The 17,049-nt window shown below is 47.0% G+C and overlaps 2 protein-coding genes across 6 annotated transcripts; one reads left to right on the top strand and one right to left on the bottom strand.

Moving 5' to 3' along the window:
• Positions 1–246: 246 nt before the first annotated feature.
• Positions 247–16,991, bottom strand: PLA2G7 (phospholipase A2 group VII). Of its 5 annotated transcripts, none has more exons than XM_061372290.1 (11): positions 16,706–16,991; positions 9,424–9,548; positions 7,354–7,504; positions 6,582–6,675; positions 5,947–6,015; positions 5,010–5,157; positions 3,463–3,576; positions 3,081–3,172; positions 2,459–2,632; positions 1,230–1,378; positions 247–360 (listed from the first exon to the last, which is right to left on the bottom strand). In XM_061372290.1, exons 1-11 carry the CDS (start codon positions 16,962–16,964, stop codon positions 257–259), a joined length of 1,479 nt encoding a protein of 492 aa, XP_061228274.1. In that variant the 5' UTR covers positions 16,965–16,991; the 3' UTR covers positions 247–256. The 5 variants fall into 5 exon arrangements, with proteins under 5 accessions (XP_061228274.1, XP_061228275.1, XP_061228278.1 ...); XM_061372291.1 differs by lacking the exon at positions 16,706–16,991 and adding an exon at positions 10,178–10,355; XM_061372294.1 differs by lacking the exon at positions 16,706–16,991 and adding an exon at positions 9,717–10,321.
• Positions 10,411–11,423, top strand: IMP3 (IMP U3 small nucleolar ribonucleoprotein 3). Its single transcript, XM_061372295.1, has one exon. It carries the CDS (start codon positions 10,493–10,495, stop codon positions 11,048–11,050), a length of 558 nt encoding a protein of 185 aa, XP_061228279.1. The 5' UTR covers positions 10,411–10,492; the 3' UTR covers positions 11,051–11,423.
• Positions 16,992–17,049: the final 58 nt, after the last annotated feature.

The following is a 17,049-nucleotide window of genomic DNA, read 5'->3' on the forward strand; positions in this document are numbered from 1 at the left end:
ATTTCCCCTCGGCTGCCTACAAATCAGAAGTTGCAGTGTTTCAGAGAATCCCACTGACTCATTTGAACTAAAACTTCTCTACATTTTGTTGATAATATAACCTAATGCCTGATCTCTTTTTTATTTTTTGGTGGTTTTTTTTTTTTCCACACCCCAAAAGCTGCATCAGTGGCCAACATTATCACGTGTCTGAGCAATGTTTGGCCAATATTAGTGTTGTGATGTCTGTAGCATTTTCAGTACTTCTTTGTATTCCTTATTCAGGTTCAGCTGGAGGCAAGTCAATATTGGTACCAGGAATAACATTGGGTCCTATGCCATCCACAAGAGAATCCCACTGATCGAAATCTTTCTTAAGACCTATAAAATGGGGAAAAGGAAGCTTAAGTTGCAGTGACTTAAGTAAATGGCTGTTTTAAAGCTACATTGAAAAATGAAACCAACTTGGCAAAGTAGAGGAAGCATGATGTTTTAGGGAGGGAAGAACAGCAGAGAATCATAGAATAGTTAGGGTTGGAAAGGACCTTAAGATCATCAAGTTCCAATCCCCTGCCAACACCTCACACTAAACCAAGTCACACAAGGCTCTGTCCAGCCTGGGCATGAACACTGCCAGGGATGGAGCATTCACAACTTCCCTGGGCAACCCATTCCAGTGCTTCACCACCCTTACAGTAAAGAACTTCCTCCTTATATCCAATCAAAACTTCCACTGTTTAAGGTTTAACCTGTTACCCCTTATCCTATCACTACAGTCCCTAATGAAGAGTCCCTCCCCAGCATCCCTATAGGCCCCCTTCAGATACTGGAAGGCTGCTATGAGGTCTCCACGCAGCCTTCTCTTCTCCAGGCTGAACAGCCCCGACTTTCTCAGCCTGTCTTCATACGGGAGGTGCTCCAGTCCCCTGATCATCCTTGTGGCCCTTCCCTTGACTTGTTCCAACATTCCCATGTCCTTTTTCTGTTGAGGACACCACAACTGCACACAATACTCCAAGTGAGGTCTCACGAGAGCAGAGCAGAGGGGCAGGATCACATCCTTTGACCAACTGGTCACGCTCTTTTTGATGAAGCCCAGGGTACGGTTGGTTTCTGGGCTATGATCACACACTGAAGCTGGCTTATGTTAAGTTGCTTGCTTTTTTTCTTGTTCTAAACTGAATGGTTATACAGAAAGCCTCAGAGGAATTAAATACTAACTTCATACTTGGATGTGAACAGATACTTACTCAAATGTTTCTGCAGGAAGGCTAATGACGCGTGGTTGCTTATATCAATAGCTTCATTTGGATCTATTTCTCCTTTTAGTTTGAAAAACCTTCCAATAAGTCCTCCACTCACAAAGGTAAAGTCAGGAAAGCTCTGATGTACTGACCCCCTGCAAACAGAAAAAAGAGCCCCAGGCTCTTAAGAATGTCTTGATTAAAAGATGCCATAGGTTGCACAGGCTTCTTCAAAGGCAGTCACACATCTTATACTATCTTTTTTTAGCAGAAGATAAAGCAGGTTTATCTCATGAGCATGCAAGATGAGTAGTGAATTCTGCCCTAAACACAGAAGGGAAGAAGTTGTGTACATGTTTTACTGTAGTCACTGCAATAGCAATCAGAAGTAGGCTTGACAAAACTTCAAGTTGTGTCTCTGCTCCAAGCATAAGGTTAATTCTAGAGCCATCAACTCAGCTGCACACAATACCTTAATGAGGCAAGTGTGTAAATGTACCCAGAAGGCTATTTAAAGTGTTCAAATGCAGGTTTGCATTTGAGCAAAACTTGTGGCCAGGGTGGGAATGCACACCTTGGGGTATCATAAATTTAGGGTTACTGGTGGCTTTGAGAAGTCTCTGTCTCCAGAGGTATCTATTTTAAATAATGCAGTGAAAACCTGGGCCATTAAAAAGTATTGACTGTCTTTCTGCAGTTATATAGAACCATTGAGTGTTTTGGGTTGGAAGGGACCTTAAAGATCATCTAATTTCAACCCCCCCTGCCACAGGCAGGGACAGCTTCTACTAGGCCAGGTTGCTAAAAGCCTCATCCAAACTGGCCTTGAACACTGCCAGGGATTGGGCAGACACAGCTCCTCTGGTCAACCCGTGCCAGTGCCTCAGCACCCTCACAGGGAAGAACTTCTGCCTAAAACCTCATCTCAATCTCCCCTCGTTCAGTTTAAAGCCATTCCCCCTTGTCCTGTCTCTACAGGCCCTTGACAAAAGTCCCTCTCCAGGTTTCCTTTTCCATTTAGGCACTGGAAGCAGCTCTAAGGTCCCCCCTTAAGGAGCCTTCTCTTCTCCAGGCTGAACAAGCCCAGCTCCCTCAGCCTGTCTCCAGAGCAGAGCTGCTCCACCCCTGTGAGCATCTGTGTGTCCTCCTCTGGACTGGCTCAAAAAGGTCCACATCCCTCTTATGTAACTGAACATCTTCAACAACCACAGGAATGATGGATCCTGGACACTTACTTGATAGTGATCATTTTCTTGTTTGTGTCATTGGAGCTGAGCTTCTTCATCTTTAAGATGTTATCAGCCCACTGGAATTTTTCAGAGTTGATAAAAAGCAGCGGTTGCTGGACACTGTTTTGGTAAACGTCATCTCCTACTGGAAGCATCCACGCATCGAGGGCAATGCCACACCTGTCAAAAACATCTGGGTACTGTCACAGAAGCAGGAAGCTTTGTATGGAAGTTCTCAGCATGCTTTGATTTGCAGGAGACTTGGCAGAGAAATGCTCTATGAAACTAACAGGGGAACAGATGAATGAATCACTTTGTTTCAAAATGATTTCTCCTCTGGGGGAAGAGAATTAATCTATTATTGCAGTATCCATGGTCTCAGTTGCCAGGTGCAGCCCAGCACACATTCATCAGGGTGCCACAGTATCATCGTACATAATACAATATGATACAGCTATGGTGTTCCACCACATCCCCATGGTTGAAAGAAGCACAACTTGAGAAAACAAGACATGCCAAACAAGCCTTTTCTTCAAGAGCTAATCAGCAGTTGGGGGATCTTAGGCAAGGTCCCCTGCTCCAGACCTCTTAAGTGCCAAATGTCTCTTGCCTTGTTTTGCATACTTACCTGAATCTTATTTCTTTGCTGAGACTCTCAATAACTGTAGCACCACCAAAAGAGTGTCCCATCACAGCTATTCTGCTAGTATCAACAGAATCCTGTCAAAAAAATCCAGGTGCTGTAAGAGACTTTCTTTCCCAAACTTCTGTTTTCTGTTTTTTTTTGGCTGTTTTTTTTTGTTGTTTTAATGGAATAATTTCTTAGGCAATAGATCCTATTGGAGTAGGAAAAGTATTATTTCATTGCTATCTATCTAGCTGAGAATATTTTCACAGATCTACAGTGTGATCTTCAGAATAGTTTAGAGGCAGCAGTTTAGAAACGGAAGAGGGAAACCAGAAGCATTATTAGGTGTTTTAACAAGATGCAGTCACAGCCCTTCACTCACCTTTAGGCTATTCCAGTCAAAGTTTGAATTTAGCACATTCGTTACTTCCTCTCCTGAATTGATTTTAAGAATGAGATTGAGAGCTTTGATACACTCCTGCGCTCTCTGCTGCACCTGAGGAGAAAGAAAAGTTGGACAGAGCAGTGTAAGGAATTTTCAGGCAACCACTAGACTTGCAGGCCCTTTGGACACAAGACTGTCTGATTTCCCCCTACCCTTTGTGTCTGATACTGTAAGAACTATTCTGAACTGCAGAATGGAACTCTGATGTCTGATCAACAAACAAAACTGACTTTTGGAGGTCCAAAGAGCTGAAGCTCTTGTGTAGATCCTCTGCACACGGAGGATCTACCTGTGCATGTAGATCCAAGTGCAAAGATCCTGTCACTACTCAGAGAAGGAGTTGCTGGGATGTACAAAAGCTTAAGTTACACAACTACAAGGAAAGCTGACTCGCTACTCCTCCTTGTGCTCACTTTGATGAGCAAATGTCAATACATCACTAGTCCCATCTGCACAACGCCCCTGAAATCATCTTTACACTGGTTAAACCCAAAATATGAAACACTCAAGAAGCCAGTCTTCTTGTATATATATACATATTCTTGAAAACTGTACAAAGCTGTTGCAAATAAAGGTTCTCATTGTTCAGAATAAGAAGTGGTTTTGACTTCAGTATACCAGTAAGAGAAAAGTTTCAAAAGCAGCTAGAGAACAGTGCTGTCCTTGGGAACTGCAGTGTGTAGGCAGCAGCAAGATGTCTGTGCATCACTGAATTTCAAATAAATCTTAATCTCCTGACTTATCCATTACTGAAATTTGCAGGCAACAGCTTCTGGAGGTTATTTGCAAGCTCACACACTATGAATTTAGACTTGCAAGTAGGATGTTGTATGCACACAGGAAATGACTCTTGTACTGCTGTCTGTACAGCCCAGGGAGATAAACACCTCCCTGGCTGAGTCTGCCTTAGTGGGAAGAAAACACTCGCATTATTTTAAAGGTCAAGTCTACGCTTGGAGGAAATCGTCAGTATGACCATTATCATATCTAGTATGGATGCTGATTATCACCAGGAAGTCTGCATTGTCTACATTGCTACAAACCACATTAAAGTGTGTTGAAGATGATGAAGGAAACATGATTCATCTTGCTATCCAACAGTAAACAGAAGCTAATGCAAGCCTAAGGCTACACAAACATCTGAAATGAATTCTGTGTCACTTAAAGGCTGGGCTGGACTGGGCAGCAAAAGTGTGAACACACAGAGTTGAAACAGAAAGTTGACTGGAACTAGGGGTGAAAGAGCTGACTACGCTCAACAGTGCAACTTCACGAGAAAGCTTTGTTGAGGAAGCAGTTTATGCTCTGAAGAAAGCTGTTGTTGGCTTTCCCATCTTCAGGGACACAGGACTTGATGTATTTTTGCATATGCCCTGAGTCATGGCAAATGACTGCAGACAGAGTCAAAGAGAAAGAGCCTGCTGGTTAGCCCTCAACATACCACTCCTGCCTCACTTCCTAGAGCCCAGACTTAGGATGAGTACCTGCTTATGGCGCAAACAACGCTCTTCCTCTCCAGTTTTTAGTTTCCTGTAGTAGATCCACTCCTTCTCCAGGCCTGACACAGACTCTTCCTGTGGTTCAGAAATGGACTTTTTTTTACAATAATATGTTGCTGAAGCAGATTCATCTCTGTAATATCAACATAAGGTTATTTCTGGGGATGTTTGAAATGAAGTTGGCGGAAGTTTTAGATTTCACTTAAGAGATTCAGCTACCAACCAATGCTGCTGCAATAGCAACAGAGTGTTGACAGACTTTCTAAATAATGCATTAACCCCACCAAAACTCCCACTTTCTTTATACTACAGAATCATGGAATAGTTAGGGTTGGAAAGGACCTTAAGATCATCTAGTTCCAACCCCCCTGCCACGGACAGGGACACTTCACACTAAACTATGTCACCCAAGGAAGTTATTACTCAGGCTCTAACAGAGAGAGAAAAACAGATTGCCTGAAGAATGATGAATGATATCTACCTCAAGACTTCTCATTCAAGGGCTTATCTAAGCAAATCCCCTTTAGAATCAACTAGGTTTGAAAACACCTTTAAGATCAAGTCCAAACTTTATCCCAGGAGTGCAAGCCCATCACTAAACCTGTCACTAAGGGCTTCATCTACATGGTTTTTTGAACACTTCCCAGGACAGTGATTCCACAGCTGCCCTGCGTAGCCTGTTCCAATATCTGAGCACCCTTTTGCTGAAGAAACTTTTTCTAATATCCAATCTAAACCTCCCCTTTCCTTAGATAAGAGTTAAGCTGAGAAATGTGAAGAGGAATAGCGTGTGAGGAGGGCGACAGGGCTGAAGAAGGTAAGGTAGTTTTTCTTTAAAAGTACATATAAGTTCTTCTTTAGAACTTATTTAATGCGAGAAAGTTTCTTTCCATCAGACTTCAGGAATGTGCAGTATACGCACCTGTGCTCCACAGCAGCCACTACAAAGCCTTGAGAAGCCATCTCTATGCAAATAGCAGAATAGATGGTCCTGCAATCAAAACCACACCATGGTGAGACATTTGCATAGGTCATTATTTCAGTTAGACTGCTCTTTAAACATTGACCACACTATATATGTGTGGTTCACATAGGTTCACACACATAGGTTCACTATTTCTTCTGTTTGAATTTGCTAGCCAGTAGAGCAGGCTTTTGTATGCCAGGAACCAAAGCCTTTTCACAAAACCCTGTTACTGTTTTAGTATCTGTTCAGAAGAAAAAATGCTAATGATTTTAAACAAGTAGCACATATCACACTTAACATCTTCAAAGAGCTACCCCAAAATCAACTAGTTAATCTTCACACATGCTCATGGATTAAGAAATACCTTCACCCCTAAAATACACAGGGAAAACACAAACAAGCACACCAACCCTGCTTTTATTTACTGCTGTTGATTTCAGTGGAAGGGTACTGATACACAGCAGCCTGTTCAAATCTTTTTCAACACCACAGAGATCTCACCCCCCTACTGAAAATCTGTTCAGAACCATTCTCGGAGGCTGCTGCTACATAGACAACAACAGCAATTTGTCAGCAATCTCTGGAATTACCGAAAAGCTCCAAGTCCATGGGAAAAAATGAGGAGTGGGTATTTTTCTCCCAGCTTAAAAGCAGCATTTGACTTTGCAGGACAGGTCACTGAACCTAGATAAAAATTGAAGCATATGTCATTATTACTGAAATGAGAGAATCTGGTGACTGCTGATTTCATGGTGGTCATCTAAAGATAAGGTACCAAATCTCATCCTTACGCTACAGGAGACAAATACAGAGCTGATTCAGAAAACACCTTCTACTTGGGAAAAGAAGTTACTTTCTTCTCCTCTTCCCATCCACAGCCTAGCACAAGCCCTATATATCTCTTAACCGTTACTTTCTTCTCCTCCTCCCATCCACAGCCTAGCACAAGCCCTACATATCTCTTAACCCTATGAAAACAGATTTATAGCGATAAGCACACATCCAAGTCTAGCTGGTGTTCAAACCTTAGGGTCTATCTGACCTTTGTATATCTATGCATTTCCCTGTGGGATTTAAATCCTAACACATAGGTGCAGCTTATCCAAGCTCTTCCTAGAGCAAACTGCCCAGCCATTCCTATTCAGAGCAGTCAGACACTGCAGATCTGCCGGAGAACTGAGTCACATTCAGCACTGAGCCTCACTGCACAAACCCATCCCAAACAAACACACTTCTTTGATAAAAGCTGTTTTTCAGTCCTGCAGCAGTAACACAGGGCTCATGGAGCACTAAGGTGACAACTCAGTGTACAGAGCTCGTGCCCTTGCACTAGTGAAGGAATAAAACCAGAGCCAGGCTTACCAACGTAGTACTGGAAAAGCCTTTCTCCTACAACTCGATACATGTTAAGGAAGTCAGAGAGTCCCTGATAGTATTCTTTATCTGGAATCCATGGTGCCTCTTCATTATCTGTGGAACTGCATGATGGATAATACAGGCGCAAGAAGCTTCCCTGTGAAGAAAAAGTAGAAACATTTTGGCCAAGGGCTTCAAATACAAGCATGACAGCTGAGAATTAACTCACGAGAAAATGGTTATCCTAGATAGGCTCTGATGCCAATCCTATGTCACTATCTTTCTGTCCCTGCAATGAATTTAAAGCAGCATGACTGTTGGCATCCAGGCAAAGATACACATCACCTTCTCCAGGTTATCCTATGGCTAGTTCATAATGCTCCATGTCATGAAGTTAATAATTACAAACACTACCTATTTGCTCCATTTCTGCATACTGCTGTATCATTTTTATTGTGTTCCTCACTATGCCTCCCCTTCAGGGAATCGCACAATGCTGCAGTTTGATCAGTTTAACAGGGGCGACTCTTCACCCTTCCAGCTGTTACTGACCCAATTCAGCTTGCTAACTGGGGAAAAAAAGAACCCTCCTAGAAGTATACCTTTTCTCTAGGTTAGCAAGACAAATTTTACCCTGAGACTCGTTTCTCCAGCAGAGGAGATGTGGGTAGAGTCATGGGCATGATCTCAATGTGGCTATAGTATGGCTGGCTAAGATGAGCAAAAATAAAGTTCTTGGGCAGCTGCACAGCAAAGGAGTGCAATGTATTGTTCTTCCTCCTCATCCAGATGTTTACAAGTCTGCAGTGGTTCATCTTTCTAAACACAGCTTTGTTAACCTGTATTTTATCTGCCTCTGTTTCTCAGCAGTTTGGATCTTCTTTTACTGTCTGCACTCCAGGTCTTCCAGGAAACCACCCAAGCTTTCCACATTTACACAGATCCTCCATAGCCCCTTGCCAAGATTCCTTCTACGCAGACAGCAGCAATGTACCATGGCACACCTTAGAGCAGACCTCCTGGCAGATAAGCTGTGTGTAACTTGTATTCTTACTTCCTGGTTTGCAAGGAAACTTGTGACACTATTCAAATTCCCTGTCTTGCTGAAACTGTACTGTTAACCAGTTAAGTCTAGGGACAAAAGGAACATGAGCTTTGGAACAAACTCTGGTTTCTTGAACACTAATTTATCAGTTTCATACATAACATGCACCAAAACTTGTTTAATGAAGCTTGATTCTATTTAACCATTAAATTTAAATCAAGCTTTGACACAAAGACCTTTACAGAAGAAATCATCTTCATCCGTACTGGAAGTGATATTAATTTGATCCCAGAATGATTCCAATGAACTTCCCCAGGTGACTAACTGCATACCAGAAAGGGGAAGAGGTTCATTACCTGTACCTGAGAGAACTGTAATTATACAGATCGCTTATCTCAGAAAAACACACAGGCTGATTGCAAAGAGAAACTAATCGCTTACTTTATACTAGGATGGAGTAAGCTCAGTAAAGAAAAACATATGAATAACCACTACAGACTGATCACAAGTTCCACTCTACCTGGCTAGCCTGAGGAATAAAACCACAGTGTAGATGCAGGCACATTCTCATGGGAAAACTAAAAAGCAACAGAATTTGAAATGGAAACCCACAAGTGAGCTCATTAGCTGCCTATTTACTGCCCCATTTCCTTACCGTGGCTTCTCTCTGTACTAACCACTTACAGAATTGACATTCTGTTCTTTTACAGATAGATAAAACCTCAGGAAGACACCTCATGCTTTACCCTGAAACACTGCCTACCATCATCATCCAGCCCTGCCAAACCCTGTTGGCATCTTTGTGATGAAAGAGCAGCTATAGGGAAGACTTGTAGTTTACATCCATCTGGTAAAGGCCCAGTACACATGCTACACTGGGACAAAGAAGGCAGGAAGCTCAGCTCGCAGTGTGTGCCATGGAGCATTCCTGCACACAGACAAGACCTGTTTGATTCATCTGTACAACTACAGCAAGTCGTTTCACTAACACTGTGGCTTTAATCCTAAGAAGGAAGCACCTAGAGCTTTACCTCAACTGCATTTTCTGTCATCAGGTCTGTGCATCCAACCGAGTGTGGTCCCTTTCCTTTAGGGATCCTATAAAACTTCTCAGTGCTGCTGCTCCCCGGTTCCATTGCTGCATTCACTGACAAACCTGGGGAAAAACACAAAGCAAATCAAGAGACTGCAACATCCTCTGTGACAGATCACCTACCCCGACAAAAATGCAGCAGGCTGAAGATGCAGGAAATTCAATCTTGAGCTGATACAAGAACCTGTTGATGAGAATCAGAGATCTGAAATCCCGAGTCACCAACCTGACCTGCTCTTTTGGGGGGTTCCCTTGGAGCAGTATCCTGAGTCCCAAATATCAGAGAACACCATGCACTGAACAGAAAGGCAGGGAGGAATCCTTTGGCTGTGGGCGATGTGGCAACACTCAGGAGGTCGAGGTGCTGCGGTGCGGAGCAGCAGCAGCAGTCTCACTTCTTGGGCACGAAGAGGGAAGCGCAAGCTCAAGAGGGGCAAGTTTCAGTTGTGAAGGCACTTCCCTCCCCACCAGGCTACGACATGGAGCTGCTCCTCCTAGTCCGACCGGCAGAGAGCGGAGCTTTCTCAACTCCTCGGTGAGCAAAACAAGCCTACGCATCGGGGCAGAAGGATGTCACGGAGAAAACCGAACGCCGGAACCATTCCTCAAGAGGGATGATGAAGGCTGGATCTGATCACTGGAGAGAAACGGCCTGTCCGTGTAAAGGACGCTGTTGGGAAGCCGGCCCGTACCTGGTGTGAGCCCTCGGAGCCAGGCCCGCCCTAGGTACCAGCAGAGCGCAGCGGGGAGCAGCCGCATCCCTCCCTAGGCGGCGGCCGCCCCGCTCCGGCAGCCGCGGCGGCTCTGACCAGCCACCTTTCCTTCTCCCGGTGGCAGCGGCAGCCCCGGCACGGTGTGCTCCAGACGGCGAACCATTCCGCTGCCGACAGGAAACCTCGGCCAGACCCCGGGCCCTCCGGGGCGGACGGGGAGGGGCCGCGGCGGGCGGAGCGCGGCCGCTCCTCCCCGGAAAGGGCGGTGGTTGCCGGCAGCACGTTCCCGTCAAGATGGTGCGGAAGCTGAAGTACCACGAGCAGAAGCTGCTGCGGCGGCTGGAGCTGGTGAGCTGGGAGGTGGCGCCGGGGAACTTGGCTGAGGTGAAGGCGCTGCGGCGCTACCGGATGGGCCGGCGGGAGGACTACGTGCACTATAAAGCGCTGGCCCGCGCCGTCCGCACCTTGGCCGGCCGCCTCCGGGACCTAGGCCCGGCCAGCGCCGCCTTCCGCTCCCGCTGCGCGGCCGCGCTGCTGGAGAAGCTGTACGGGCTGGGGCTGGTGAGCGGGCGTCAGTCCCTGGCCGTCTGCGAGAGCCTGTCTGCGGCCGCGTTCTGCCGGCGGCGCCTGCCCTGCCTGCTGGTGAAGCTGCGGATGGCGCAGAACCTGCGCCACGCCGTCACCTTCGTGGAGCAGGGCCACGTCCGCGTGGGGCCCGAGGTGGTGACCGACCCCGCCGTCCTCATCCCCCGAGCCTTGGAGGACTTCATCACCTGGGTGGACGCCTCTCGCCTCCGGCAGAAGGTGCTCGACTACAACCAGGAGCGCGACGACTACGACCTGGCCGCCTAAGGATGCGCTGCCTGTGCTGCCCGCACGCCTCTGCCCTGCTCCTTAGGACACGATGGGCAATAAAGACACACGGCGGTACCGCTATCAGATATATAGCCTCCCTCAACATACCTGAAAGGGGAGCAAAGAGGAAACCTACCACTGGTACCATGTTGCTCTGCTCCCAGCACGCCTTTGCACCTAGCAACTCCATTTATCAGCATAGAGAAAGTTCTACATCCGTCGCTCTGAGAAAGCACTGGACAGACCAGCTCCATAGAATCACAGAATCAGCTAGGTTGGAAAAGAACTTTAAAATCATCAGGTCCAGCCATTCTGCCAGGACTGCCAGACCACCGCTAAGCCATGTCACTGAGGGCCTCATCTACACAGTTTTTGATTCCACCACTGCCCTGGGCAGCCTCTTCCAGTACCTCTCTCTGAAGGAATTTTTCACACATTCCCATAAAATGAAACTGCTTGGAGGGAGCTTTACCTGATGGCAGGAGAGGATGCGGCTGGGTTTAAATGCTTGGCTGCTACTAATAGCAGTTGGAAGAGGGTTTAAGCACAGCTGAGGATTGAGTTTAAGACTGAGCTTGACAGCTTTGCTACTGCTCTTTGAAGAGGTGGCCCTGCCAGTTCTTCCTGCAGCTGGCTCAGTGACTGGGGGAGCTGCTCCTGGGTTTCCTCTTGATACCAGGGAATGTGTATATGGGGGAAAGGCAGAGATTGTGTGGGGTCAGCAGTAAACAGGGAAGCCGAGTACTACGTTTCTGGAACTGTAACAGTTTTAGCCAAAAATAGAATTAAAATTAAAAAAACAAAAACAAAACTGATTTCATGTGAAATTGTAAAGGGAAGTTTGATGCTCTGGGTTCAGCATCTTTGCTGTACAGGGTTCCAGCTGACAATTAAGCATCATTTACGGAGCCAGATCTAACTGGAGAGGCATCTGGGCAAATACTGTCCTACCTAGAACTGCAAATCTGGGTGGAGCTTTTGCATGTAGCACAGGAGCCAGACAGTACCTAAGGGGAGGCTCAGGCCTTCTGGGGCTGTTGGGAAGTCCATTTCCCTTTGAAATAAAGAGCACAAAACCGAAAACTGAACAGTTGTTATAAGTAACTGAAGAAATGTGTCTGCTGTTTTATGATAGAGTTTCTCTGAGAGTTTCTTCTCATTTTTAAATATTCCAGTAAACCCCATTTGTCAAAAAGCTACAGGCCTTTTGGGTTGTTTTTTAATAGGTACGAGGCTATTGCTAGTTATAAACTGGATTTTTTTGGTAGAAATGCCTTCTTTCTCCTACCCAAGGCTACGAAAGGACTTGGCAGTAGGTTTAAGAACAGAGCTGTGACTGTCCATCCCAAATCTAGAGGGCTGGAGTTCATCTGCAGCCACCACCCTGGGTCTGGCTTTTCTGGACAGAAAAGGGGTGTTTTGGGGGCATTAAATGACAAGAAACTATAAAATACGATCGCTGTTTTTTAAAAAAGCAACCAGTTAAAGTTCTTGCTAGCGTCATAAGCCAAATGCGTTAAGTAGAGCATTATGTTTTAAAGCACTAATAGATATTAAGAAAAGGACACAAAAGAGGTGGGGAAACCCCATTGCTTATCTTATGACCTACTCCTGTTTATAGCTGATGTTCAGTAGAACATCACCTGTAATACCTTAGCATTTTTCTTGGGGCATGCACCTTGCTTATGGTAAGAAATTGAAAAGATGTTTTGCTTCTGAAGCATGACTTTCCGTAATCTAGACCAATGTAATTTCTTGTGAAATGCAAAAGGTGCCTAATTCAGGTGCAGGTAAAAATGGTGTATTTGCTCCACTTTACTCTTTTGGGGGGATCAGATTCACAGAATGGTTTGGGTTGGAAAGAACCTTAAGATCATCCAGTTCCAACCCCCTGACACGGGCAGGGGCAGCTTCTACTAGACCAGGTTGCTCTGAGCCCCATCCAGCCTGGGCTTGGACACTGCCAGGGATGGGGCAGCCACAGCTTCTCTGGGCAACCTGTGCCAGTGCCTCACTTCCCCATTAGGGAAGAACTTACCTCTAATATCTAATTTAATCTTCCCTCTTTCAGTTTAAAGCCATTCCCCCTTGTCCTGTCACTTTGTAAGAAGTCCCTCTCCAGCATTCTTGTAGGCCCCCTTTAGAATTAAATAACAGCACACTGACATGCCCTGTACAGGGCATTTTACTACTCAGATGCTAAACTGCTGCTCTGCCCCGTTTGTCTACCTCTGAAAGGAACAGCAGAAAAACAAATGTGAAACCTGCATCCTGTTAGCCTCTGTAGTTTACACCACACACTTGTTCTTTTTGTCCTAACCCAACTTGTCATCATTTATGTGCCTCCAGCACCTGTAGCAGAAGAGAAACAACCCAAAAACCCTACAGCTGTTAAATTAAGTGCTGGGAATTGATTTTCTTACGGATACTGTGAGATAACAGCATCCATCATGCCAACTTTCCTCCTGCAGTACTAGAAATCAAATTCTTACATTCTTACTTAAGAAATGCATCAGGCTGTTTATCACAGAATGTTATGCTGTATGTTTATCATAGAATCACAGAATCAGCTAGATTGGAAAAGACCTTCAAGATCATCAAGTCCAACTTTTACCCCAGTCTGTGTACAGCTTAAGCCTGGAATCCTGCAGCCCAGCTGGTTGTACAATAGGTGATGTCTGAGATGAGTGTCCTGCTCCTAGATTTTTAACAGCTGGAATCCATGCATGCCCTGGACAATACTGGATCCACTTCAAGTGCAATAAACAGGGTGTTGTCTCAGCATGAAAATGGGAGTTGAAGTTGCACCTGACAGCAGCATGCCCACACTGGTGCTTATGAATGCTGTCAGGCAGATGATGGCTTCCTCATGTGTAGTGGTGGTTTTAGCCCGTAGTTCATGGGTTTGAGTTTGTTTGCCAGAGCCAACATGCTGTGGCTGTCATCAGGCAGTTCCTGCAGCAGCTCTGGAGCTGGGGATTGGAAGGGCACAGGAACCAGCTCCAACAGCCTTTCCGGGCATTTACATTCCAAGGCTGGATCCAGTGTTGGTATAAATTGGCACTGACTTCCCTGGGTCTGTGTAAGCTGGCACGAGGAGGCGGTCTGGCATTGTGCTTTTGGGGGCCAGATCCTGCAAACTCTCCAGTGCTTTGGGGGCTTGCAGTGAGAGAGCTTAGGTACATGAGAGCAGCAGGACGGGGCTGTGGGTATTACTGTGATTCTTCCTGGCACCTTTCCCACTGCGTTTGCCATTCCTCAGGCTGCTCAGCATCTCTGTGCAGCCTGTGGGGAGTTACTGGTGGAGAACAGGATGGGGATGCTGGTGTTGGGGTGACCTCTCCCTGTGCCTGAAAAAAACTCATATTTGCCACCTCTGTGAGTATCTATCCCAACAGCTGGGGGATGGAGAGGTGCCAGCTTCTCCAGCAAAGGAGGAAAAAGCTGCAGCGGGGTCTGGGCAGTGCAAGAGCAAACAGGGAGCACTTGCTATGCAGGAGCTCTCACTTGGACAGTGGGCAGCAGCAGGGGAGGTTTTACCAGCGCCTGCAGTTTTAGAGGGTTTTTTTCCCTCCTTGTTTTACTTTTTTTCCTCTTTGTTTTCCCCTGACCTTGGCTTGTCCTTTATTTGAAGGCTGTGAAAGCAGGGGAGGGGAGCCTGGCCAATGTGGGGGAGCAGAAAGAGAGCTCTTCACACTGAGCCTTTTGTGTTGCAAAGTGCAAATGGCTGAGGCTGTCACTGAGATGCAAATGTGTATTTTTCCACTGATGTGAGACACTTCTTTTTTTCCAGTAAACAAGTACACAGCACTTTTTAAAGGCTGCTTCCATCCAACAAGTGTTCAAGGCCAGGTTGGAGGGGGCATGGAGCAACCTGCTCTAGTGGAAGGTGTCCCTGCCCATGGCAGGGGGGTTGGAACTGGATGTGCTTTAAGGTCTCTTTCAAACCAAACTATTCTGTGATTCCATGATTCTTAACATCTTGATGTGTCACTGCCCCCTTCGGTAATTTAAGTACATTCCCTGCCTGATTTCGCACTGCAGATTGAACCAGAGCAATTTTGCATCACTGAGGCATGGGATCACTGTAGACCCTACCCCAGATATCAAAGCATTTCAGCATTCACTGGGTCTGGAGGGGGAAAGCTCTCTTAAGAGTTATGACAACATTTACTTTAAAGCCCAGTTCTGGCCGCTGCTCTTAAGTGCCTCATTTTAGTCACCGAATCAACTCTTTGGGCGTGCAGCAGGACTTGGGTGGTGGAAAACCTGTCTGCTGTGTGGTTGGGAAATGGGGGTGGGACATGGGGACTTAGCGAGGAAGTAGCAAGCAGCAGCTTTGGAATCAGCAGGAGGAGGCACCTGAGTTCAGTCTTCCCATAAGCTGGAGCTTCTGGATCCAAGGGCTAAATTAAAGTGTACCTCCTTCAACAGAAATGACCACTCTCACTTCCCTGCAAGCACAGCTCCACTCCAGATAGGTCCCTTCCGCCCTTATATTATCTGATTTTGAAGACAGAAATTATTTCACTTCCAGCAGGGAAAGCAAAAGGGGAGGCAAACCAATAACAGCTTCCAGAGATGGAGATCTGAGCATCTCCTGTTTCCACCTAGAGCCACCCATTAGAGGACCCTGCATGTCCCCAGTAGTACGTCACAATAGCTTCTCGGCTGCTGTAAATCATGTCAGCAGGGCTGGTAAGTGCAAGCCTAGATGGCTTTGCCACCCTTGGTTCCTGCCCTGAAGAGCCACTACTACTGCTCCTGGAGGTGGTTGTGTCACAGGCTAAAGTACAGGCAGGCTCTGTTAGTGTCTGACTGATGTTACAGTCCACCATGTTGTCACCTGTAGCTGAGCTCATTTGGTTTAAAGTATACCAGGGGAAACCACATCCTAAACCCACCATCTCTCTCCCTGCCAGCTCCAACAGCAGCCAGGGTGCAGGGCCCCACCTTGCAGATGCTGGGTCTGGGGGAGATTAATGCCATAATGCAGAGCACCCACAACGTCATGCTCTGTGTCCCTCGCAGCCTCCCAGAAGAATTTAGGTTGGGAAGGACCATTGGAGGTCACTTAGTCCAAAGCCTGGCTCAAAGCAGGGTATGTATAGGGCTGCCTCTGTTTTGCATGTCTCGATGCTAGACACATGAAGCAGAGTTTAATCACCCTTGCTGTGAGTTATTTTTTCCCTTCCATCTAGTCTGAGTTTCCCTTGATGCAGGCTGGGACTGGTGTTTCTCATCCCGACGCTGGGCATGTCCATGTCAGGAGGTGGGCTACTTTTCCCTGCAGGAAAACTCCATTCACTTTTCCTCTGAACACTGGCTGTACACACAGCAGGAAGCGGCATGTCCGCTGTGACACCCCATGCGGCTCACCCAGAGCAAATCTGACCCCTCTGCAGGGACACACAGGGATTTGGGGTCGGATAAGGGGCTGGGAGAAAGTGGAGAAGCTTGAGCCTGTGAGGATTTGGAACAGGCTTTGGGAAGAGCAGGCTGAAGCCAGAAGCGGGAGCACTGGCAAGCTGTGCTAGGGACCGCACAGAAACTACCGAGTTCCTTAAAATCCCCCTCGCACCACGGTTGCTCCTCCCCATGCTGTTCCCGGACCCTTCCTCCCCGTGTAGCAGTGCCTGGCACTCCACATACCTGTTGTGCAGTGTCCCAGCTGCTCTCCGCTCCCGTCCCGCGGTCCGGAGGCGCAGGGCGGACCCGTCGGCCACCGTCGTCCCTCCGCAGCCCGGCGAGAGGCGGCTGCCCCCTCAGGAGGAGGTCTCTCCCGCGGGCTGACCGGCGGCCGGGCTCTCCCTGAAGGGGAGGGACCGAACTTTGCCTTAGTGTTCAGATGAGACAACCTGCTTGGGAGGGACCGCCGCTGGGCCTGGAAAAGTGTCGGGCATGGAGCCATCCCTGGAGATCACTGCGAGCCGCACGGGACCCCGCTGCTGGTTAGGCGCTGGGCTCTGCCTTTGCACGGCGGCGACGGGTTTATG

The sequence above is a fragment of the Neopsephotus bourkii genome, unplaced genomic scaffold, assembly GCF_033783945.1.
Source record: "Neopsephotus bourkii isolate Nb327-2 ecotype Australia unplaced genomic scaffold, CSIRO-AGI_Nbou_v1 NB_1600, whole genome shotgun sequence".
In the NCBI taxonomy this organism is placed as follows: domain Eukaryota; kingdom Metazoa; phylum Chordata; class Aves; order Psittaciformes; family Psittacidae; genus Neopsephotus; species Neopsephotus bourkii.